Source organism: Ranitomeya variabilis, chromosome 4 (genome assembly GCF_051348905.1).
Source record: "Ranitomeya variabilis isolate aRanVar5 chromosome 4, aRanVar5.hap1, whole genome shotgun sequence".
NCBI lineage: Eukaryota > Metazoa > Chordata > Amphibia > Anura > Dendrobatidae > Ranitomeya > Ranitomeya variabilis.
The window spans coordinates 297,480,372-297,505,243 of NC_135235.1; the positions used below are offsets into that span (position 1 = coordinate 297,480,372).

General features: G+C 43.7%; 1 protein-coding gene across 3 annotated transcripts in view; it reads right to left on the minus strand.

The window, feature by feature from the left end:
• The window catches only part of LOC143764581 (putative oxidoreductase YteT), a 176,996-nt gene that overhangs the window by 94,857 nt on the left and 57,267 nt on the right, over nt 1–24,872 (minus strand). For all 3 annotated transcript variants that reach the window (XM_077250282.1, XM_077250283.1, XM_077250284.1), the window contains 3 exons: nt 24,677–24,750; nt 22,507–22,566; nt 10,587–10,694 (listed from right to left, as the gene is read on the minus strand). In XM_077250282.1, the coding sequence (XP_077106397.1) occupies nt 10,587–10,694; nt 22,507–22,566; nt 24,677–24,750 (242 nt within the window). The remainder of the gene's footprint in view (nt 1–10,586; nt 10,695–22,506; nt 22,567–24,676; nt 24,751–24,872) is intronic.

Below are 24,872 nucleotides of genomic sequence, written 5' to 3' on the forward strand. Positions count from 1 at the left end.
AAAGCAGGTCTGTACTAAGCAATTATCTCCCACATTGAGACAATCATACGGATTTGTAATATATGTAAAAGAGAATTATGGTAAAATACTGTTCACTCTAAAACCAAAAACTTAACTGTCTCCATGGTAACAGACTACAAGCAAACCTTCTGTAGTCTGATCCTGCAATCACACTTTTTAATATCCATTAGTAGGCTAGCTAAGCTGGTGAAACACATCACATGACTGTCTGCTGAACAATGCTTTGGCCAATCGTTCAGCCAACAGCAATCTCAATCGCCTCTGCTACTTAGAGGAGCGCTAGCTTGGCCGACCATTCCTGTGTTCTCTATGAGAGAATCGTCACCAGACATGTTTGGTGGCTTATAGCAGCTTATATCCAGGAGAACAAAGCTATCAGTGGCAGCAATCTCCATCGGATCTTCTACATACAGCAGCGCTAGCTTGGCTGACCATAACTGTGTTCTCTACGAGAGAGCTGTCGTCAGACATGTTTGGTGGCTAATGGCGGCTTATTTCCAGAAGAAGAAAATGAACGGTGGCAGCCATCTTGATCAGTTCTTCTATATACAGGAGAGCTAGCTTGGCTGACCATTCCTGTGTTGTCAACGTGACAGTAGTAGTCCAAACATCTTTGGTAGCTGATTGCGGCTTATCTCCAGGAGAACAAAGAGATCGGCGGTTTGAAAGTGGACATGTCTGATGGACCTCTTTCTCAATGATAGTTGGCCAGCGCCCTGATACAAGTTAGACCATCGGCAGAACCAATTGATATGAGTGGGTTTAGTACAATAGTCTAATGTGTATTGGGAGCTTTATGAATAGAAGTAAAATGTATGACAATGTAACCTTAGGATTGGTCTACAAAGAGTTTGTAGTCTGTTACCATGGGGATATATAGGATTGGTCTACAAAGAGTTTGTAGTCTGTTACCATGGGGACATAAAGGGTCTACATAGGAGCTGTAAATACTAAACAATAGGACATTTTCCATTAATGGGTTCTCCACTTTAGATGATCTCTACTTGTTTGAAGGATTCCTTGACAATCAACTGATTACAAAGTGTGCCGCCTGCTGAGACCTTGAACCATCCCCTATGATCAGCTGGAATCTGTGAGGAAACCTGGAGTAAAAGTTCAAACTCCCTCAGGGCCGGCCCGAACGTATAGGCGAACTAGGCGTCCGCCTAGGGCGCCGACCCTAAGGGGGCGACAGAGAAAAAAATAGAAAAAATTATAAAAAATCTTTTCAAAAGGCAAAAGGTGTATGGAGCGGAGCTGAATGTGTATGAGGTGTATGGAGCAGAGCCGTGTGTGTATGAGGTGTACGGAGTGGAGTCGTGTGTGTATGAGGTGTATGGAGCGGAGCTAAATGTGTACGAGCTGTACGGAGCGGAGCCGCATGTGTATGAGGTGTATGGAGCGGAGCACATGTGTACGGAGCGCAGCCGCATGTGTAGGAGTAGCTATGTGCGGCCATTATACGGTACAAAGTATCATGTGCGGCCAATATACAATATGGAGCATCATGTGTGGCCATTATACAGTATGGAGCATCATGTGTGGCCATTATACAGTATGGAGCATCATGTGTGGCCATTATACAGTATGGAGCATCATGTGTGGCCATTATACAGTATGGAGCATCATGTGTGGCCATTATACAGTATGGAGCATCATGTGTGGCCATTATACAGTATGGAGCATCATGTGTGGCCATTATACAGTATGGAAACTGTGTGGCCATATTTTTTTGTTTATAATTATTCATTATGAAACAGTGTGATCAGCAGTGCTAAATGGGTGTGGTTGGGACGTGGATATGGGTGGGTGTGGTCAGAGGCGTGGCCTAAAATTTGCCGCGGTGCGCTTAGCTTTGTCCCTCTTTCCCATATTCAAAAGTTGGAAGGTATGTTAAAAGTAGTAGGGGCGCAACAAAATAGTTTTGCCTAGGGCGCCGTAATCTCTAGGGCCGGCTCTGAACCCCCTGCAAGAGAAAGTAAAAGCCCATGTACACTAGACAAATTTGCAGCATTAAACAACTGCTGATAAGAAAAACATTTACAGATCGGCGGTCATTTAATAACCTGTTTACATATGCCGACCCGGCTTCAGATGTGCACTGAACGATCAGTGACAGATTTTTCAGTGCGCATAGCCTGCCATTGTTCTCGTCAGCACAGGTCCTGCTTACACAGGACAGTGTGCTGCCAAGAATAATGATATTTCATGCAAACCAAAAGATCATTTCACCTGACGAGCAAGCACTCCTTCATAGGAGATCGGCTGCATGTTTAGACTTCCAGATTATTGTGAAACGAGCCTTACTAGGAACACTTGTGCAAGATAATCAAGCAGTGCACTGTAGATCACTCACTTATACACATGCTGTCACGATTTTGCTGTCGGGTGACCTGCCACCAGGGGCTTCTTCCCTGTCCCTAACGCTAGGGGGTGCCCTAGCTCGCCCTATTTCCTGGGTTACTTCTGAAGGTGAAGATGCTGGAGCCACGTACCTTGCCTTATCTCCGGAATCTGCCCTCTGCCTGTACCCTTCCCCCACCCAGGGAAGAGGGGAGTATCAGTGCACGGTAGTACACCAACCAGGCGAACAAGGTAACGTGAACAGGGGAAACAGAACATACCAGGCATACAACTATACCACATATAACAAGTATGCACCGAGGAGTGGAGGATGGAGTAAAGACAAAGTAGGAGAAGAAAAGGGATTATCACACTCACAAAATCAAACAACAGTCACAGATAAATCCGCCTACTCAAATAATAACCAACTACTATCCTCCCAGCCATGCAGCATAAGCTAGCTCTGATGATCAGTGTCAGTCAGGACCCATATTATATAGGGGATAGGAATGGCTAACCATGCTAACCCCTATACTGTCAAAGGTAATTTATACAGTTTAAAAAGGTGAAGTGCTTCTATTCAGCAAAGAAGAAGAAGAAATCAGACAATGCATTCTTCTAGCTCCTCTCTGTTGCGGGAACTCCTTGACATGTGCTATCTATTCTGGCAAACAGATAAGGGAGGAATGAAAAGGATCTCTCTAATAAGTCAGATTTCCTTCATTGGGTGGAAGATACAGTACAGACCAAAAGTTTAGACACACCTTCTCATTTAAAGATTTTTCTGTATTTTCATGACTATGAAAATTGTACATTCACACTGAAGGCATCAAAACTATGCATTAACACATGTGGAATTATATACTTAACAAAAAAGTGTGAAACAACTGAAAATATGTCTTATATTCTAGGTTCTTCAAAGTAGCCACCTTTTGCTTTGATGACTGCTTTGCACCCTCTTGATGAGCTTCAAGAGGTAGTCTGTTGTGAATTCTGCTCTTGGGCTCCCTCCGGTGGTTGTTGGTGGTAGTGCAGTTGTCTTGGGGTTGTAATACAGGGCAGGTGTTTCTGCTGATTGCAGCTCTATTAGGTATTTAGGTGTGCAGGATCCATGACTCCTGGCCAGTTGTCCATGGTTCTTGGAGGGATTGCATCTCTCTCTGGCTCCTCATGCCCTGCTGTCAATTCAGCTAAGATAAGTGTCTGTTTTTTTGTCTCTGCAGCACTCATGCAGTGTGCTTTACTATTCAGTGCAATTCATTGTGTTTTTGTCCAGCTTAGACTTTGTTTGGATTTTTCAGTCATGCTGGATTCTCAGGAGATGCAGATATACTTTCTATGTCTTTAGTTAGATGTAGAATATTTGTATTATCTGCTGTGGATATTTTTAGGATTTTAATACTGACCGCTTAGAATTCTGTCCTATCCTTTTCTATTTAGCTAGAAGTGCCTCTTTTTGCTAAATCCTGTTTTTCTGCCTGCGTGTGTTTTTCCTCTTATACTCACAGTCAATATTTGTGGGGGGCTGCCTATCCTTTAGGGTTCTGCTGAGGCAAGATAGAATTCCCATTTCCATCTATAGGGGTATTTAGTCCTCCGGCTGTGTCGAGGTGTCTAGGACGTGTTAGGTACATACCACGGCTACTTCTAGTTGCGGTATTAGTTTAGGGTTTGCGGTCAGTATAGGTACCACCTACTCCTGAGAAAGTCTCTCATGCGGCTCCAAGGTCACCGGATCATAACCGTACAACTGGCCAACAATGAGTTAAATGCATCTCAGAAGAAGGGAAGAAAGAGCCATTTTTTTTTCTGTAGCCTGCTTTGTCTTTTCTTCCCTCTTTTCCTCTGGGTGACTGAGGAGTCTTGTGCTAGCATGGATGTTCAGGGATTAGTTTCTCGTATAGACCAGCTTGCTGCTAAGGTACAGGGTATTTCTGATTATATTGTTCAGACTCCGCTTTTAGAGCCTAGGATTCCTACTCCTGATTTGTTTTTTGGGGACAGGTCCAAATTTTTGAGTTTTAAAAACAATTGTAAACTGTTTTTTGCTCTGAAGCCTCGTTCCTCTGGTGATCCCATTCAGCAGGTTAAAATTGTCATCTCCCTGCTGCATGGTGACCCTCAGGATTGGGCATTTTCCCTGGAATCTGGGAATCCGGCCTTGCTTAATGTAGATGCCTTTTTTCAGGTTCTAGGATTATTATATGATGAACCAAATTCTGTGGATCAAGCGGAGAAGACCTTGTTGGCCCTGTCTCAGGGTCAAGAAGCGGCAGAATTATATTGTCAGAAATTTAGAAAATGGTCTGTGCTGACTAAATGGAATGAGGATGCTTTGGCGGCAATTTTCAGAAAGGGTCTTTCTGAATCTGTTAAAGATGTTATGGTGGGGTTTTCCACGCCTGTTGGTCTGAGTGATTCTATGTCTCTGGCCATTCAGATTGATCGGCGCTTGCGGGAGCGCAGAACTGTGCGCGCTGTGGCGTTGTCCTCAGAGCAGATGCCTGAGCCTATGCAGTGTGATAGGATTCTGTCTAGAACGGAACAACAAGGATTCAGACGTCAGAATGGGTTGTGTTTTTATTGTGGCGACGCTTCTCATGTCATTTCAGTCTGCCCAAAGCGTACAAAGAGAATCGCTAGTTCAGTTACCATCGGAACTGTACAACCTAAATTTCTGTTATCTGTGACCTTGATCTGCTCATTGTCGTCATTTTCTGTCATGGCGTTTGTGGATTCAGGCGCCGCTTTGAACTTAATGGACTTTGAGTTTGCCAGGCGTTGTGGTTTCCCCTTGCAGTCTTTGCAGAACCCTATTCCTTTAAGGGGCATTGATGCTACACCTTTGGCTAAAAATAAACCCCAGTTTTGGACACAGGTGACCATGTGCATGGCGCCAGCCCATCAGGAAGATTGTCGTTTTCTGGTGTTGCATAATTTGCATGATGCTATTGTGCTGCTTTTTCCATGGTTGCAGATACATAATCCTGTGTTGGATTGGAAGTCTATGTCTGTGACCAGTTGGGGTTGTCAGGAGGTTCATAGTGACGTTCCTGTGATGTCAAGCTCCTCTTCCTCCTCTTCTGAAGTTCCAGAGTTTTTGTCTGATTTTCAGGATGTATTCGATGAGCCCAAGTCCAGTTCCCTTCCACCGCATAGGGACTGTGATTGTGCTATTGACTTGATTCCAGGCTGTAAGTTTCCTAAGGGCCGACTTTTCAACCTGTCTGTGCCGGAACATACCACCATGCGGAGTTATGTTAAGGAGTCTTTGGAGAAAGGGCATATTCGGCCATCTTCTTCACCGTTGTGAGCGGGATTTTTTTTTGTTGCTAAGAAGGATGGCTCCTTGAGACCCTGTATTGATTATCGCCTCTTGAATAAGATCACGGTCAAGTTTCAATACCCTTTACCTTTGCTTTCCGATTTGTTTGCCAGGATTAAGGGGGCTAGTTGGTTTACTAAAATTGACCTTCAGGGGGCATATAATCTTGTTCGTATTAAGCAGGGTGACGAATGGAAAACTGCGTTTAATACGCCCGAAGGCCATTTTGAATACCTTGTGATGCCATTCGGGCTCTCTAATGCTCCATCTGTTTTTCAGTCCTTCATGCATGATATCTTCTGGAATTATCTTGATAAATTCATGATTGTATATTTGGATGACATCTTAATTTTTTCCGATGATTGGAAGTCTCATGTGAAACAGGTCAGGATGGTATTTCAGATCCTTCGTGATAATGCTTTGTTTGTGAAGGGGTCTAAGTGTCTCTTTGGAGTGCAGAAGGTTTCTTTTTTGGGCTTCATTTTTTCTCCCTCATCTATAGAGATGGATCCAGTTAAGGTTCAGGCCATTCATGATTGGATTCTGCCCACATCTGTGAAGAGCCTTCAGAAATTTTTGGGCTTTGCTAATTTTTATCGCCGTTTCATTGCTAACTTCTCCAGTGTGGTTAAACCCCGATTTGACGAAGAAAGGCGCTGATGTAACGAATTGGTCCCCTGTGGCTGTCTCTGCCTTTCAGGAGCTTAAACGCTGATTTACTTCTGCCCCGGTGTTGCGTCAGCCAGATGTTTCTCTTCAGTTTCAGGTTGAGGTTGACGCTTCCTGGCCAGTTGTCCATGGTTCTTGGAGGGATTGCATCTCTCTCTGGTTCCTCATGCCCTGCTGCCAATTCAGCTAAGATAAGTGTCTGGTTTTTTGTCTCTGTGCACACATGCAGTGTGCTTTGCCATTCAGTGCAATTCATTGTGTTTTTGTCCAGCTTAGACTTTGTTTGGATTTTTCAGTCATGCTGGATTCTCAGGAGATGCAGATATACTTTCTATGTCTTTAGTTAGATGTAGAATATTTGTATTATCTGCTGTGGATATTTTTAGGATTTTAATACTGACCGCTTAGAATTCTGTCCTATCCTTTTCTATTTAGCTAGAAGTGCCTCTTTTTGCTAAATCCTGTTTTTCTGCCTGCGTGTGTTTTTCCTCTTATACTCACAGTCAATATTTGTGGGGGGCTGCCTATCCTTTGGGGTTCTGCTCTGAGGCAAGATAGAATTCCCATTTCCATCTATAGGGGTATTTAGTCCTCCGGCTGTGTCGAGGTGTCTAGGACGTGTTAGGTACATCCCACGGCTACTTCTAGTTGCGGTGTTAGTTTAGGGTTTGCGGTCAGTATAGGTACTACCTTCTCCTGAGAAAGTGTTCCATGCGGCTCCAAGGTCACCGGATCATAACAGTAGTCACCGGGAATGGTCTTCCAACAATCTTGAAGGCGTTCCCAGAGATGCTTAGCACTTGTTGGCTCTTTTGCCTTCACTCTGCGGTCCAGCTCACCCCAAACCATCTCGATTGGGTTCAGGCCTGGTGACTGTGGAGGCCAGGTCATCTGGCGTAGCACCCCATCACTCCTTCTTGGTCAAATAGCCCTTACACAGCCTGGAGGTGTGTTTGGTGTCATTGTCCTGTAGAAAAATAAATGATGGTTCAACTAAACGCAAACCGGATGGAATAGCATGCTGCTGCAAGAGGCTGTGGTAGCCATGCTGGTTCAGTATGCCTTCAATTTTGAATAAATCCCCAACATTGTCACCAGCAAAGCACCCCCACACCATCACACTTCCTCCACCATGCTTCACGGTGGGAACCAAGCATGTAGAGTCCATCCGTTCACCTTTTCTGCGTCGCACAAAGACACGGTGGTTGGAACCAAAGATCTCAAAGTTGGACTCATCAGACCAAAGCACAGATTTCCACTGGTCTAATGTCCATTCCTTGTGTTCTTTAGCCCAAACAAGTCTCTTCTGCTTCTTGCCTGTCCTTAGCAGTGGTTTCCTAGCAGCTATTTTACCATGAACGCCTGCTGCACAAAGTCTCCTCTTACCAGTTGTTGTAGAGATGTGTCTGCTGCTAGAACTCTGTGTGGCATTGACCTGGTCTCTAATCTGAGCTGCTGTTAACCTGCGATTTCTGAGGCTGGTGACTCGGAGAAACTTATCCTCAGAAGCACAGGTGACTCTTGGTCTTCCTTTCCTGGGGCAGTCCTCATGTGAGCCAGTTTCTTTGTAGCGCTTGATGGTTTTTGCAACTGCACTTGGTGACACTTTCAAAGTTTTCCCAATTTTTCGGACTGACTGACCTTCATTTCTTAAAGTAATGATGGCCATTCGTTTTTCTTTTATTAGCTGCTTTTTCTTGCCATAGTACAAATTCTAACAGTCTATTCAGTTGGACTATCAGCTGTGTATTCACCAGACTTCTGCACAACACAACTGATGGTCCCAACCCCATTTATAAGGCAAGAAATCCCACTTATTAAACCTGACAGGGCACACCTGTGAATTGAAAACCATTCCCGGTGACTATCTCTAGAAGCTCATCAAGAGAATGTCAAGAGTGTGCAAAGCAGTCATTAAAGCAAAAGGTGGCTACTTTGAAGAACCTAGAATATAAGACATAATTTCAGTTGTTTCACACTTTTTTGTTAAGTATATAATTCTATATGTGTTAATTCATAGTTTTGATGCCTTCAGTGTGAATGTACAATTTTCATAGTCATGAAAATACAGAAAAATCTTTAAATGAGAAGGTGTGTCCAGACTTTTGGTCTGTACTGTATGTCTAAGCCAAACGATTACTAAATGACCATTTTCAAACTTGGTTGTGATTTGTGAAGGAAGACAAAGGCTTTTATGAACACATCACTGTCATTAATCAATTATTGGGAGAGTTGAGCAAATAAATTCACAGGACCCTGGTTAGGTGGCCACATTGGTAGTCTGTGGCCACTGGAAAGGAGCCATGCGAACCGTCTACTTGCCGGCATCCCTGGCGAGGCTTCTGATTAGTAGGCAGCCTGTGCCTATTACAGATCGTTCAGTGCACATCGTTATACACCGTAAACTGGCTATTAAAGAGGTTGTCCACTACTATAACATTAATCGCCTATCTTTAGGACAGTTCATCAATGCCTGATCTATGGGGGTTCGACACCCAATACCCCTGACGATCAGCTGATCTCGGTGTCGAGTAAAACTTTCCAGTTACAGAGCTGCACAGCACAGCTCCATCTACTGTAGAGCAGCCGTGGCCAGGTACTGTACATCCACCTCCTAGCCACCATCAGTAGAATCTCTGGACCTGAGCCGTCGACATTAAGAACAGTTAATCGGCGGGTTGTGCCAGACATGAAGACCTATCTTAAGAATAGTCCTTCAATGTTAAAGTAGTGGACAACCTCTTTAAACAACCACTAATAGGTAAATATATACTAATTGGCGGTCTTTTAACGCCACCGATCGATTCGTGTAAGTGAAACCCTATCTTTGCAGAGTAAGCGTCACCTATCAGACATTCTGTAAAAAAAAAATACATTGAAAAAGATCTACCTTTAAGGCCAAGTCTGTGTACAAAAAAGGGATCACCGATAAGTATATGGTTTCCAGTTACAACAGCCGCTATGGGAATCTGTGTCTCCATGGTAACAGAATGCAAACAAAACTCTGTGTAATCTAATCTATCTCGCCCTTATTCTCAAATATACGTTATTAAGAAGTCAGGACAATCGAAGCAAGTCCTAAATATACAGGTCACATCTTCTGAACCACTCCTGGCCAAACCCTGATATCAGGCCTAACCGTACACCCGCTCATAGTAGTGTGATCACACCTATTACGGCAGCCTTTATCTTATGTGGAGTTGTATATTTATCGGCTGCATGACAACTATCTACAGATCGCCCAGTATTTATTAACAGGGAATGTAATTAAGCTGCAAAGCTCAACAGTCAAGGAGGAAAGATCACACTTTAATAGCCGGAGAATCAGCTCGAAAGACAAGGTGGATCCTATCAAAATAACCACCCAGTAAACAATACAAGCAGCTTCATATAAAGAGTCCACTTCACCCTCGCTACAACAAGGCGGGACCTTCTGTAAGAATTATGTCTTATACATGTATTTCCCAAAGTGAAATCTTCTTATTTGGAGGGACTGTGCAGCCAGACTTCCTGGGGTTCGTGCCGACCGCTGAAGATCCCTAATTTCTGTGATTGAAGATAATAAACTCTGTCCTGGTCACGTGATGATCTCACAAGGTCACGGCTCGTTAGAGTACAATTATCGTAGACATCTCTTGTTACGAACCATGCATCTGTATACGCAGTACTTCAGGCCAAGGTGTTGGGTGATACTCTCACATCATGGCCAAACATGGATGGCTGCACTATGAGAAGATGCCCCACACGGTGTTAAACTTAGTGCAGGGCCTGAGGGGGTTCTGCAAGAATCCGGCTGGGGCCACACGATGGCATTGGCCGCAACATCTGCTGGCACATGTTAAGGCAATACAAGAGAATGGGTAACCTCAGTACTGCGACTGCAATAAACTAGTTGCAATTTGTTTGTCGCCGTTGCATCACCCTTTGGGGGTCACAATATGACCCCATTCTCTTGTATCCAATGAGGCGGGAGGGAGGAAGCGCAGAGTCGGCTCACCGAGTATGCGGTGTCATTAATTTTTGCCATTTTCCCTTCTTTTAATAAACGTGGCCCAATCATCCAGCTGCCCAGAGACCACGAGCAGGTTCCAAATTGAATGAAATTTGAGGATAAAATTTGTAAAATATTGTACAGAATTCTGGGGAAACTTTTTGAAATGTAACATTTTATGCCCAAAAAACAAACATTTCAATAAATGTAAATTAAGTAGTGAAAATGAAAAATTACCTTTGTTTTCCTGGAAACAGGATGATATCGCAGAACATGTCCCACAGCAAGGAGGACGCCATTTTCTTTGCAAGTATAGACTATTTCACAACAGTCTTCAGGGGTAACCTAATAAGACACAGAAAAGAAAACTGAAGGTGTAATGGTGTTATATGTTATATTATATAGGCAATAAGAAAACCCAGGCCAAGACACGAGGACCCCCTAGTGCCTAATGATGGTGTGAAGAGTCTGGCACATGCGTATTAGCGAACACAGCAAACGCTCCTGAGCCATGCCAGGTGGCACTTGTGGAGACAGTGCCACAACTGTTAGCTTTCAACTGCAAGTACACTTTTCTTTGTGTTTTTTCTACCCCAACATATCCCAATATGCAGAACATATACACTGTGTGCAGAATTATTAGGCAAGTTGTATTTTGATCACGATACTTTTTATACATGTTGTCCTACTCCAAGCTGTTCAGGCTTGAGAGCCAACTACCAATTAAGTAAATCAGGTGATGTGCATCTCTGTAATGAGGAGGGGTGTTGTCTAATGACATCAAAACCCTATATGAGGTGTGCTTAATTATTAGGCAACTTCCTTTCCTTTGGCAAAATGGGTCAGAAGAGAGATTTGACGGGCTCTGAAAAGTCCAAAATTGTGAGATGTCTTGCAGAGAGATGCAGCAGTCTTGAAATTGCCAAACTTTTCAAGCGTGATCACTGAACAATCAAGCGTTTCATGGCAAATAGCCAACAGGGTCGCAAGAAGCGTGTTGGGCAAAAAAGGCGCAAAATAACTTCCCATGAATTGAGGAAAATCAAGCGTGAAGCTGCCAAGATGCCATTTGTCACCAGTTTTGCCATATTTCAGAGCTGTAACGTTACTGGAGTAACAAAAAGCACAAGGTGTGCGATACTGAGGGACATGGCCAAGGTAAGGAAGGCTGAAAAACGATCACCTTTGAACAAGAAACATAAGATAAAATGTCAAGACTGGGTCAAGAAGTATCTTAAGACTGACTTTTCAAAGGTTTTATGGACTGATGAAATGAGAGTGACTCTTGATGGGCCAGACGGATAAGCCAGAGGCTAGATCAGTAAAGGACAGAGCGCTCCACTCCGACTCAGACACGAGCAAGGTGGAGGTGGGGGACTAGTATGGGCTGGTATCATCAAAGATGAACTTGTGGGACCTTGTTGTGAATTCTGTTGTGGGTTCTGCTCTTGGGCTCCCTCCGGTGGTTATAAGTGGTAGTGCTGCTGTTTGTCCTTCACAGCAGTCATCAGGTGCTTCCACTTTGGACGGGGCTATTTAGTCTGGCTTCACCCTTTACGGAGTGCCAGTTGTCCATTGTTTTTCTGGAGGATTCACATCTCTGCCTGGTTTCTCCTGCTGGATTGTCCAAATCATCAAAGATAAGTCCTGGCTTTGTTTTTGCAGTCCACATGCGGTGGACTTTATAGTTCAGTGAATTGCTATGTTTTTTCTTGTCCAGCTTTGTCTGTGTAAGGATTTATTCAGCCAAGCTGGAAGCTCTTGAGTCGCAGAGTTACCCTCCATGCCTTTAGTTAGGTGTGGAGATTTTTGTATTCTCTGTGGTGGATTTTTGTAGTATTTTAATACTGACCGCACAGTACTCTGTCCTGTATTTTCTTTCTAGGTAGCGTGGCCTCCTTTGCTAAATTCTGTTTTCAGTCTGCGTTTGTAATTTCCCTCTCCTCTCACAGTCAATATTTGTGGGGGGCTGTCTTTCCTTTGGGGATTTTCTCTGAGGCAAGATAGTTTTCCTGTTTCTTCCTTTAGGGGTAATTAGTCCTCCGGCTGTGACGAGGTGACGAGGGAGTGACAGGAACATCCCACGGCTACTTCTAGTTGATGTGTTAAGTTCAGGGTCTGCGGTCAGTATAGAGGCCACCTACTCCAGAGCTCGTCCATGCTGCTCCTAGGCCACCAGATCATAACAGTACAACTGGCCAACAATGAGTTAACCGCATCTCAAAAGAAGGGAAAGAAAGTGCTGAGCCATTTTTTTTTTCTGTACTCTGTTGTGTTTATTTTTCCCTCTTCACCTCTTGGTGGCTCAAGAGTTAGGCGCTGACATGGATGTTCAGGGACTTGCTTCTCGGGTGGATCAACTTGCTGCTAGAGTACAGGGTATTTCTGATTATATATTGTGCAGACTCCTGTTTTAGAGCCTAGAATTCCTACCCCCGATCTGTTTTTTGGGGAGAGGTCCAAATTTTTGAGCTTTAAAAATAACTGTAAACTGTTTTTTGCTCTGAAGCCCCGTTCCTCTGGTGATCCCATCCAGCAGGTAAAAATTGTCATTTCTCTGTTGCGTGGCGACCAGCAGGATTGGACATTTTTCCTGGAATCTGGGAATCCGGCCTTGCTTAATGTAGACACCTTTTTTCAGGCGCTTGGGTTATTGTATGATGAACCTAATTCTGTGGAACATGCTGAGAAAACATTGTTGGCCCTGTGTCAGGGTCAAGAAGCGGCAGAATCATATTGCCAGAAATTTAGAAAATGGTCTGTGCTTACTAAGTGGAATGAGGATGCTTTGGCGGCAATTTTCAGAAAGGGTCTTTCTGAATCTGTTAAAGATGTTATGGTGGGCTTCCCCACGCCTGCAGGTCTGAGTGATTCTATGTCTCTGGCCATTCAAATTGATCGGCGCTTGCGTGAGCGCAGAGTTGTGCACACTATGGCATTGTCTTCCGAGCGGAGTCCTGAGCCTATGCAGTGTGATAGGATTATGTCTAGAGCTGAACGCCAAGGATTCAGACGTCAGAATAGGTTGTGCTTTTACTGCGGCGATTCTGCTCATGTTATTTCTGATTGCCCTAAGCGTGCCAAGAGAATCGCTAATTCCGTTACCATCAGTACTGTACAACCTAAATTTCTGTTATCTGTGACCCTGATCTGCTCATTATCGTCATTCTCTGTCATGGCATTTGTGGATTCAGGCGCCGCTTTAAATTTGATGGACTTAGAATTTGCCAGACATTGTGGTTTTCCCTTACAGCCTTTGCGGAGTCCTATCCCTTTGAGGGGTATTGATGCTACACCATTGGCTAAAAATAAACCTCAGTTTTGGACACAGTTAACCATGTGCATGGCGCCAGCCCATCAGGAAGATTGTTGTTTCCTGGTGTTGCATAATTTGCATGATGCTATTGTGCTGGGGTTTCCATAGCTACAGGTACATAATCCGGTGTGGGATTGGAAATCTATGTCTGTGACTAGTTGGGGTTGTCAGGGGGTTCATGATGACGTTCCTCTGATGTCAATTTCCTCCTCCCCCTCTTCTGAAATTCCTGAGTTTCTGTCAGATTTCCAGGATGTTTTCGATGAGCCCAAGTCCAGTTCCCTTCCACCGCATAGGGACTGTGATTGTGCTATTGACTTGATTCCAGGCTCTAAGTTTCCTAAGGGCCGACTTTTCAACCTGTCTGTGCCGGAACATACCGCCATGCGGAGCTATGTAAAGGAGTCTTTGGAGAAGGGGCATATTCGGCCATCTTCTTCTCCATTGGGAGCAGGTTTTTTTTTTGTTGCCAAGAAGGATGGCTCCTTGAGACCCTGTATTGATTATCGCCTCTTGAATAAGATCACGGTCAAATTCCAATACCCTTTGCCTTTGCTTTCTGATTTGTTTGCCAGGATTAAGGGGGCTAGTTGGTTTACTAAGATTGACCTTCGAGGGGCATATAATCTTGTTCGTATTAAGCAGGGTGACGAATGGAAAACTGCGTTTAATACGCCAGAGGGCCATTTTGAATATCTTGTGATGCCATTCGGACTCTCTAATGCCCCATCTGTGTTTCAGTCCTTCATGCATGATATTTTTCGGAATTATCTTGATAAATTCATGATTGTATATTTGGATGATATTTTGATTTTTTCAGATGATTGGGAGTCTCATGTGAAACAAGTCAGGATGGTATTTCGGGACCTTCGTGATAATGCCTTGTTTGTGAAGGGGTCTAAGTGCCTCTTTGGAGTACAGAAGGTTTCTTTTTTGGGCTTCATTTTTTCTCCATCATCTATAGAGATGGATCCGGTTAAGGTTCAGGCCATTCATGATTGGATCCAGCCCACATCCGTGAAGAGCCTTCAGAAATTTTTGGGCTTTGCTAATTTTTATCGCCATTTCATTGCCAACTTCTCCAGTGTGTTTAAACCCCTGACCAATTTGACGAGGAAGGGCGCTGATGTAGCTAATTTGTCCTCTGAGGCTGTTTCTGCCTTTCAGGAGCTTAAGAGCCGATTTACTTCTGCCCCTGTGTTGCGTCAGCCGGATGTTTCTCTTCCTTTTCAGGTTGAGGTTGACGCTTCTGAGATTGGGGCAGGGGCCGTTTTGTCTCAGAGGAATTCTGATGGTTCCTTGATGAAACCGTGTGCCTTCTTTTCTCGAAAGTTTTCGCCTGCGGAACGCAATTATGATGTCAGCAATCGTGAGTTGTTGGCTATGAAGTGGGCATTTGAGGAGTGGCGACATTGGCTTGAGGGGGCCAAGCACCGTATTGTGGTCTTGACCGATCATAAGAATCTGATTTACCTCGAGTCTGCCAAGCGGCTGAATCCTAGACAGGCCCGATGGTCCCTGTTTTTCTCCCATTTTGATTTTGTTGTCTCGTATCTTCCGGGTTCTAAGAATGTTAAGGCTGATGCCCTCTCTAGGAGTTTTTTGCCTGATTCCCCTGGGATTCTTGAGCCGGTTGGTATTCTGAAGGAGGGGGTGATTCTTTCTGCCATCTCCCCTGATTTGCGACGGGTTCTTCAGGAGTTTCAGGCTGATAAACCTGATCGCTGTCCAGCGGGGAAACTGTTTGTTCCTGACAGATGGACTAGTAAAGTGATTTCTGAGGTTCACTGTTCTGTGTTGGCTGGCCATCCTGGGATTTTTGGTACCAGAGATTTGGTTAGTAGGTCCTTTTGGTGGCCTTCTTTGTCACGGGATGTGTGTTCTTTTGTGCAGTCCTGTGGGACTTGTGCGCGGGCCAAACCTTGCTGCTCCCGCGCCAGTGGGTTGCTTTTGCCTTTGCCGGTCCCTGAGAGGCCTTGGACGCATATTTCTATGGATTTTATTTCGGATCTTCCCGTTTCCCAGAGGATGTCTGTTATCTGGGTGGTCTGTGACCGGTTTTCTAAGATGGTTCATTTGGTACCTTTGCCTAAATTGCCTTCCTCTTCTGAGTTGGTTCCGTTGCTTTTTCAGCATGTGGTTCGTTTGCACGGCATTCCGGAGAATATTGTGTCCGATAGAGGTTCCCAGTTTGTTTCTAGGTTTTGGCGGTCCTTTTGTGCTAAGCTGGGCATTGATTTGTCTTTTTCTTCCGCATTTCATCCTCAGACAAACGGCCAAACCGAGCGAACTAACCAGACTTTGGAAACTTATTTGAGATGCTTTGTGTCTGCCGATCAGGATGATTGGGTGGCTTTCTTGCCATTGGCCGAGTTTGCCCTTAATAATCGGGCTAGTTTGGCTACCTTGGTTTCACCATTCTTTTGTAATTCTGGGTTTCATCCTCGCTTTTCTTCAGGGCAGGTTGAGTCTTCTGATTGTCCTGGGGTGGACTCTGTGGTTGACAGGTTGCAGCAGATGTGGGCTCATGTTGTGGACAATTTAGTGTTGTCTCAGGAGGAGGCTCAGCGGTTTGCCAACCGTCGTCGGCGTGTGGGTTCCCGGCTTTGGGTTGGGGATTTGGTCTGGTTGTCTTCTTGTCATGTTCCTATGAAGGTTTCTTCCCCGAAGTTTAAGCCTCGGTTTATTGGTCCTTATAGGATTTCTGAGATTATCAATCCAGTGTCTTTTCGTTTGGCCCTTCCAGCCTCTTTTTCCATCCATAATGTTTTTCATAGATCTTTGTTGCGGAAATATGTGGTGCCCATGGTTCCCTTTGTTGATCCTCCTGCCCCGGTGTTGATTGATGGGGAGTTGGAGAATGTTGTGGAGAAGATCTTGGATTCTCATTTTTCAAGACGGAGGCTTCAGTATCTTGTCAAGTGGAAGGATTATGGCCAGGAGGATAATTCTTGGGTTGTTGCCTCCGATGTTCATGCTGACAATTTGGTTCGTGCCTTCCATTTGGCTCGTCCGGATCGGCCTGGGGGCTCTGGTGAGGGTTCGGTGACCCCTCCTCAAGGGGGGGGTACTGTTGTGAATTCTGTTGTGGGTTCTGCTCTTGAGCTCCCTCCGGTGGTTATAAGTGGTAGTGCTGCTGTTTGTCCTTCACAGCAGTCATCAGGTGCTTCCACTTTGGACGGGGCTATTTAGTCTGGCTTCACCCTTTACTGAGTGCCAGTTGTCCATTGTTTTTCTGGAGGATTCACATCTCTGCCTGGTTTCTCCTGCTGGATTGTCCAAATCATCAAAGATAAGTCCTGGCTTTGTTTTTGCAGTCCACATGCGGTGGACTTTATAGTTCAGTGATTTGCTATGTTTTTTTCTTGTCCAGCTTTGTCTGTGTAAGGATTTATTCAGCCAAGCTGGAAGCTCTTGAGTCGCAGAGTTACCCTCCATGCCTTTAGTTAGGTGTGGAGATTTTTGTATTCTCTGTGGTGGATTTTTGTAGTATTTTAATACTGACCGCACAGTACTCTGTCCTGTCTTTTCTTTCTAGGTAGCGTGGCCTCCTTTGCTAAATTCTGTTTTCAGTCTGCGTTTTTAATTTCCCTCTCCTCTCACAGTCAATATTTGTGGGGGGCTGTCTTTCCTTTGGGGATTTTCTCTGAGGCAAGATAGTTTTCCTGTTTCTTCCTTTAGGGGTAATTAGTCCTTCGGCTGTGACGAGGTGTCGAGGGAGTGACAGGAACATCCCACGGCTACTTATAGTTGCGGTGTTAAGTTCAGGGTCTGCGGTCAGTATAGAGGCCACCTACTCCAGAGCTCATCCATGCTGCTCCTAGGCCACCAGATCATAACAGAACCTTTTCGGGTTGAGGATGGAGTGAAGTTCAACTCCCAGGCCTACTGCCAGTTTCTGGAAGACAACTTCTTCAATCAGTGGTACAGGAAGAAGTCGGTATCATTCAAGAAAAACATGATTTTCATGCAGGACAATGCTCCATCACATGCCTCCAACCACTCCACAGCGTGGCTGGCCAGTAAAGGTCTCAAAGAAGAAAAAATAATGACATGGTCCCCTTGTTCACCTGATCTGAACCCCATAGAGAACCTGTGGTCCCTCATAAAATGTGAGATCTACAGGGAGGGAAAACAGTCCACCTCTCGGAACAGTGTCTGGGAGGCTGTGGTGGCTGCTGCACGCAATGTTGATCGTAAACAGATCAAGCAACTGACAGAATCTATGGATGGAAGACTGCTGAGTGTCATCATAAAGAAAGGTGGCTATATTGGTCACTAATTTTTTGTTTTTTTGCATGTCAGAAATGTTTATTTCTAAATTTCGTGCAGTTATATTGGTTTACCTGGTGAAAATAAACAAGTGAGATGGGAATATATTTGGCTTTTATTAAGTAGCCTAATAATTCTGCACAGTAATAGTCACCTGCACAAACAGATATCCTCCTAAGATAGCCAAATCTAAAAAAAACCCACTCCAACTTCCACAAATATTAAGCTTTGATATTTATGAGTCTTTTGGGTTGACTGAGAAAATAGTTGTTGATCAATAATAAAAATAATCCTCTAAAATACAACATGCCTAATAATTCTGCACACAGTGTACATCACTGGTTGAGTTTCCAAAGCGGTGGCGTAAGAAAGATGTGTCTGTTCAGTTGCTGATGGCTACAGATACAACTCAGCACTATTGGCATCAACGCGTTAAAGAAACTTTGTCTTTCCCGTAGGATAGTGCCTGCAGAAATAGCTGTTCCTCTGCCTTCCTCTGAGTGCCGATTCTCCGCCACTTTTTCTTATGTTGCCATGGAGCAGTAAAAGAACTGTAGCCATCGGACCTACCCTTTACCAACAATTATTACCTACACTCAGCTTCTACTCTTTTTATAAAAAGAGGAAGATGTGTAAATCAGATTTTATTGATTTAGCATGAGGAGGTTCTTTCAGTATAACTTTTACTTGCTCAGTCGGTATATATAGATGGCAACGACAACATCTCTGCCATATACTGAGCGCGCAGCGCTGCATCAATCGTCCATCTGTTGTTTGTACTATTTAGTTAATTAGTGGAAATTTCACCCAAAACAAAAAGCAGCAAAATGACTTTTACATCTTGCGTTACAATGACGATCCTTGGAGATGGCTGGTGATTATGTGCCCGGCAGTATTACGGCTCTATTTTGTAAGTGGCCTGCTGTACAGGTACATGCCTCCTACTGTACCGATAAACCGTAGGTCTCCATCCCATATTGAGGCGCACAAAGGGGTTTTCTTGTCTGGACTTATACAAATCCTACAGAGGATAAGTGTGAAATGCTCCACTGTGTGACATCGGTGGGTGTGGACCTACTGCGCCACTGGTTGGGTTAACCCTGGAGGGGCACAACTAGGTGGCTACCTGGTCTTCACTAGAGCCTCTGATGGTGAGGATAGGCTTGAGGCATTAGGGTAGACACCAGGTGACACTCCAGAGCAGTCCATGGAACCGAAGCAGCTGACCAACAGGTCAAATGCAAAATATGAGACACAGAGAGCAAAGACAGAGATGTGGTCAGAAACTCCGAAGTCAGGGCGAGCAGCATAGTTTCAAAATACAAAGCTGGGGTCAGGAGCGAAGACATCAGACAGAAAGAGTAAGCATGTTGGTAACAGGAGAGACCAAACGATACAGAAGCCTGACAGTTGACTAGAGACAAACAGAAACTAGAACCTGAGCTCAGGCAAGGTGTGGAGGAAGGAGCTGCCTAATATAACCACTGGACGCAGAAGATGGGCCAGGGAAGCAAAACTCTAAAGGACACAGTGATTTTAAATTCTGCCGCAACTCTCCAAGGCCGGTTGGAGAGTCTCCAAAAACAGGAGAATGTAGCAATGCTGGAAGTGTTTGCATGAGGCAGCTCAGCGTGATGGTTTAACACTGGGAAGAGCAGAGCGGTGCACACACTCGTGTTTTCAAGTAAGACAGAGGATAAAGCAGCTACCAGACAGATCTTTCAGCGATGTAACTCCCCTGAAAACAAAATGATTGGGTACAGAAAGTCCAACTGCCTGATCCTTCTCTCTCTAGACAGTTGATGTCCAGAGGTTCCCATACACATCAAATAGTCACTTGGTCCGGCCAAAATCAGCGGGTTCGATGTCCTCTCTCCCCAGCTTTATTTGCCTTGGCAATAGAGGCCTTGGCAATAAGGATGAGGTCCTCTGTAGACATTAAAGGGATACATATTGCTGATCGAGTGGATATTATTGGTCTTTATGCTGATGATATGGTGGTGTTTATGGACCAAACGGAAGATACATTACCAAAAGTAATAACGATGATTGATAAATTTAGTAAATTTTCTGGTCTCTATATAAATTGGGATAAGTCTGCTCTGATGCCTCTCTCCCATACCCCAATGTCATGTCTTGAAACCCTCTCGCTGCTGCCCATTGTCTCCAATTTTAAATATCTGGGAATACATATGTCCCAACACAGTCACCTAGATTTGCATCTCAATATATATCCACTACTGGATGTGGTTAAATCTAAATTTGCTACCTGGGACAAGCTCCCGCTATCTGTGGCTGGTCGTATCAACCTGATCAAAATGATATTGCTCCCAAAATTGAGCTACTGCTTTCAGCACAGTGCCGTTTCAATACCTAAATCTTTCTTTGCAACCCTAAACTCCCTTACTACATCTTTCATATGGGGGAAGGCTAGACCTAAACTTAAATTATCCACCCTGCAGAGACCCAAACAGGGGGGTGGGGCGGCCTTGCCGGACTTTTATTTATATTACCTTGCTGGGCAAGCTAAAATGATAAATAAGTGGATGCCCGGGAAATCTCTTCCTAACTCTGAAAGCCATATACTGCATTCAGCTAAAATTGATTGCCCACTGGGTTTTTTGGAGATGGAGAAAATTGCTGTTCCTCGTTTGCTTTCTCTGCTCCGATTGGCACGATCAATATGGAGGCAAATTAAAAAAGTAACAAAATTTGTCGATATAGCAGCCGAAATGCCGCTGTGGAATAATGGTTATTTTCTGGGATTATTAGGCCACCCGTCTACTGAATTTTGGATATCGTATGGTGTCCTCACAGTGAGTAATATACATAATCAGGGGATTTTTGTCTCCTTTGAACAATTACAAAATACTCATAACATATGGAAGTCTCAATTTCTCCGCTACCTACAATTAAGATCAGCTTTCCAATCACATGTACGGAATATGGGTACAGGTCGAGCTATTTCAACTCTACCGTTAATAGGAATTCTTAATTCGCAAGGCCCTCAGGGACTTATTTCCTCTATATATACCTATCTGTTATCCATAGGCGAAGGATCTACCATAGATTCAATTAGAGGGAAATGGGGGAAGCTCCTTCCAGATACGCTGGGAGAAGAATGGGATGAAATTTTGGAGTCTCCAACTAAGGTCTCCCCATCAATCAATAATAGGATGACCCAACTGTACATCATATATCATTCCTATTTGACCCCGACTCGTCTTTTTAAAATGGGCCGTCTTCATTCATCAGACTGCTTGAGGTGTCACTCCAGTGATGCAGATTTTATCCATATGATATGGAAATGTCCTGTTATTTTTCAATATTGGAGAGAGGTGACGACACTACTGACATCCTTGGTGTCGATCCCTGTCCCACTTGAGCCACTGGTATGTTTGTTTGGAGTATGGGAAGCGGAGGCCTGGGATCACCACACGGGAATTTTTCTGAGGGAGACGCTGTTTATGGCGTGAAAGGTGTTGGCACTACGGTGGATGGGAGGTTCTCGTCCATCTCTTAGAGCATGGGTTGACTTGGTGAATTCAATTGTTTCATACGAGCGAACGCTGTATCAAAATAGAGGTTGTCCAGCCAAATTTGAGAAGATTTGGGGAAGATGGAACTCATCCTACCATACTGTTTAGGTCAAAATAACTCAGTATATGCATAAGAAAAGGGTGTACGATTATGCAGACACTATTTACTCGCAGGGCGGAATCTATTTAGAACTCTCCTGCAGGCGGCACTATGTTAGTTTTAGAGGTTTTATTAGAAGTAAATGTAGTTAAGGTTCAAAATAAGACATTGATGATCAACGTGCACAGTTTATTACTTTTATAATACTTTCGACATGGCTATGTATGGTAATTTTCTGTAATTAATGGATAACGATGAATACAAACAAATGTGTGTATGTTTTATCCTGCAATCAAAAAACGAATTAAAAAAAAAAAAAATCAGCGGGTTCAGCTGAATTTTATCTAATGTGTATGGAGAACCTTTAGAATATTGATGAACCACCCTTTGGATCCATCATCATTATCAGGTTAGTGGGGGTCCAGCATCCGACACCACCAACGATCAGCTGTTAGCAGGAGGTGAGGTGGCTGAGGGTAAACAGTAAATGGAGTTTGATCTGTAGACTGGCCATGACACCATGTATGCAGCTGTGGTGTCCTGGCTTCATACACTGTTAACTTCAGCCACTGCAGGACCTGCTAACAGCTGATCGTGTGGGCACTGGATGTTGGACCCCCCACTAACCTGCTATTAATAGCCTATGCCAAAGACAGAGCATGGAAATTCAAAATTTATTTTTGTTTATTGATGAACAGTTAAGGATATCTAAGTCATCAATATCAAAGTCTGGAATAACCCCTTTCATTCTTTCCCGACACTGACCGTGTTAGGGGCATAGTCAAGGGGTGTGCAATCATCTTAACTGTCTGCTAACAATATGTCCCTATCTTTGATGTGGCTCAGATGATGGCTGTGTTATTTAGTTATCACCTGCCTCTAAAAAAAAAAATTACACACAATTTGTAGATATTAAATGTAATCACTTACAGCCATGGGTTTTTCCAGAAGAATATGATATCCTTTCTTGGCAAAGGCTATTGCAGGTTCCTAAAAACAGACAATTTAGAGAAGGAAATCTAAAGATATGTACAAAGCACAGAGGCATATGTTAGAGTTGGGTATAATATTTATATCTATGCCTATCAATGTCACAACACTTTTTGTTCTTGTAAGGATGAAAACTGAATTTAAAATAGAGGCGGCTTATGTGTGGTCCCTTTAAAAAGAAGGTTCCCAATATGTAAAAAAAGGGACTAGGCTTTGGAGAAGTGCCCTGGTACATTCATGCCAGTAACGGGTGAGGACGCAACGGCCTCAAACCCCATCAAGTAACATCTCTTTAGATGTAACAGGGCTATTCCGAGTTTTTGTATCAAAAGCCATTAGTATAGTACATCAACAGAACAAAGTAGCAGTGATGGCCCTTGCTTGAAAAGCCGGGGCGCTTCACTGCATATGTCTGTGTCTGGTTCTACAGATCAGGCCGATGTAAGTAACAAGCGCCAATGCCCTTTTGCTTGGTTGATCAGTGTTGGTCCTGTGTGTAAAACACCCACAGATCGGAAAAGCTCGTCAATCTACCATAAGCCAATTTAGTTCCCACGATGAGTTTTTGAAGTTGCAGATTTTTAGGTAAATTAGGCAACTTATGCTTTTTTAAGTGCGTTTTATCACATTTTTTACTATTTTTTGTGTGTGTCCTGTTTTACTTAAAGCTTCTTTGTTTTTGATACATTCTGATATTTGGCTTTGACAAATCTATTGCTACAGTCATGTGCTGATCATATGTGTTTTTTTACCTGCAAATTTTATACAATTCTATGGGGAAAATCCGCATATAAACCTCAGCGTACCCGCAAGAGAAACTGACATGTTGTAGATTACAAAACAAAACCACAGGTCAGTTTACGAAGTGCAAAAAAAAGCATAGTGGGCATCAGATTTCTGCAAATTCCATTCATTCTGCTGGAACTCTAAGGCTGCATTCCCACGATCAGTATTTGGTGAGTTTTTGACATTGCAGAATTTTTGCACCTATTATGTAAATTAGGTTGAGTTGTTTTATTACATTTTTGTGTTTGTTTTTTGCAGTCAGAAAATATGCATCATCAAAAAAACACTAAAAACTCTTTGTGGGAACAAAACGTTCAAGGCGTTGTCCGGTCCAGTCACTCTATGACTACAGGCTTGTAAATCCGCACTGCGCGCTGTGAGGATTCTTTTGTGCTGGCAGCAGGTTGTGTGACCACAAGTATGTGATTTGCATACATGCGGTCACATGCCAACTAGACATGCGCAGTGTTACTCAATGTCAGTGTACTGAGTAAGGTCAGACGCATCTAGTCAGACCGTGGCCGGAAGTAGCCGGAAGTATGCAGGTCGTGTACTTTTGGTCAGGTGACCACCGGCTCCCGGCATCAGAGAATCCTGACAATGCGCAGTGCGGATTCCCAAGTCTGCAGTCATACAGAGTGACTGCAGATTTGTACCCCTAGGCCTGGCAACCCCTTTAAAGCTGAGTATGTCACACTGCATGCAATTAGTGTAAATGCACGTATGATGGCAAAGCCACAGATAAATGTATATATGATGACAAAACCATGTAATTTTCTTTACAGATGCTCACTGTGATTACACCGCAGCATACAAATGACAACCAGCTAATTAATATTTCAATTATAGTGGAAAATTAAATTTGGTAAAACTTTTTCTTTGCCTTTTTTAAAGTTTTAAAACACTTAGAAAAATATATAATGATATAAATATGTTGTTACATGGATGAATTAACATAAGAAGATTTATAGGAACATCACTACAACACAACTGTAAAATGCAATCAAATCCCAACACACAAAACTGGTGCATGTGACGGCAGCTCTGGAATCACAATGGCTGTTCTGGGGTCTGCACTGCAGGTGCAGGGTTGGGGGTTGTCGAATACATTTGCGTGCCATCTGGTTGGCATTTCACAACAAGAGATGTATTAAGGTCACCATGGGAGATGGGAGATATGAAAGAGAATTTGGCCTAGAGCAGATGCTCATGGTGCACCCAGTGAGGGATGCAGCAAAGAGTGCAGGGACCTCATTACAGCCTCCTCCTCGCACCTGCTGTAGCATCATGACTAATAAGGGAGGCTACATTTCTGAACATATACCTTATGCAGTCTGTCCGGGGTTGCGATTATCACCGCTTCTGCAAATTTCTCAAGTTCTGCAGCTTCTCTCCAGTCTGCAAAAAAAAAAAAAAAAGCATTAATTAGTTTCACCCTTTGATCCTTTTTCGTCCAAAATATTTTATAGCCAACTAATCTAAAGAGTAAACTACAATTTAAGCCATATGCCAAAAATGTT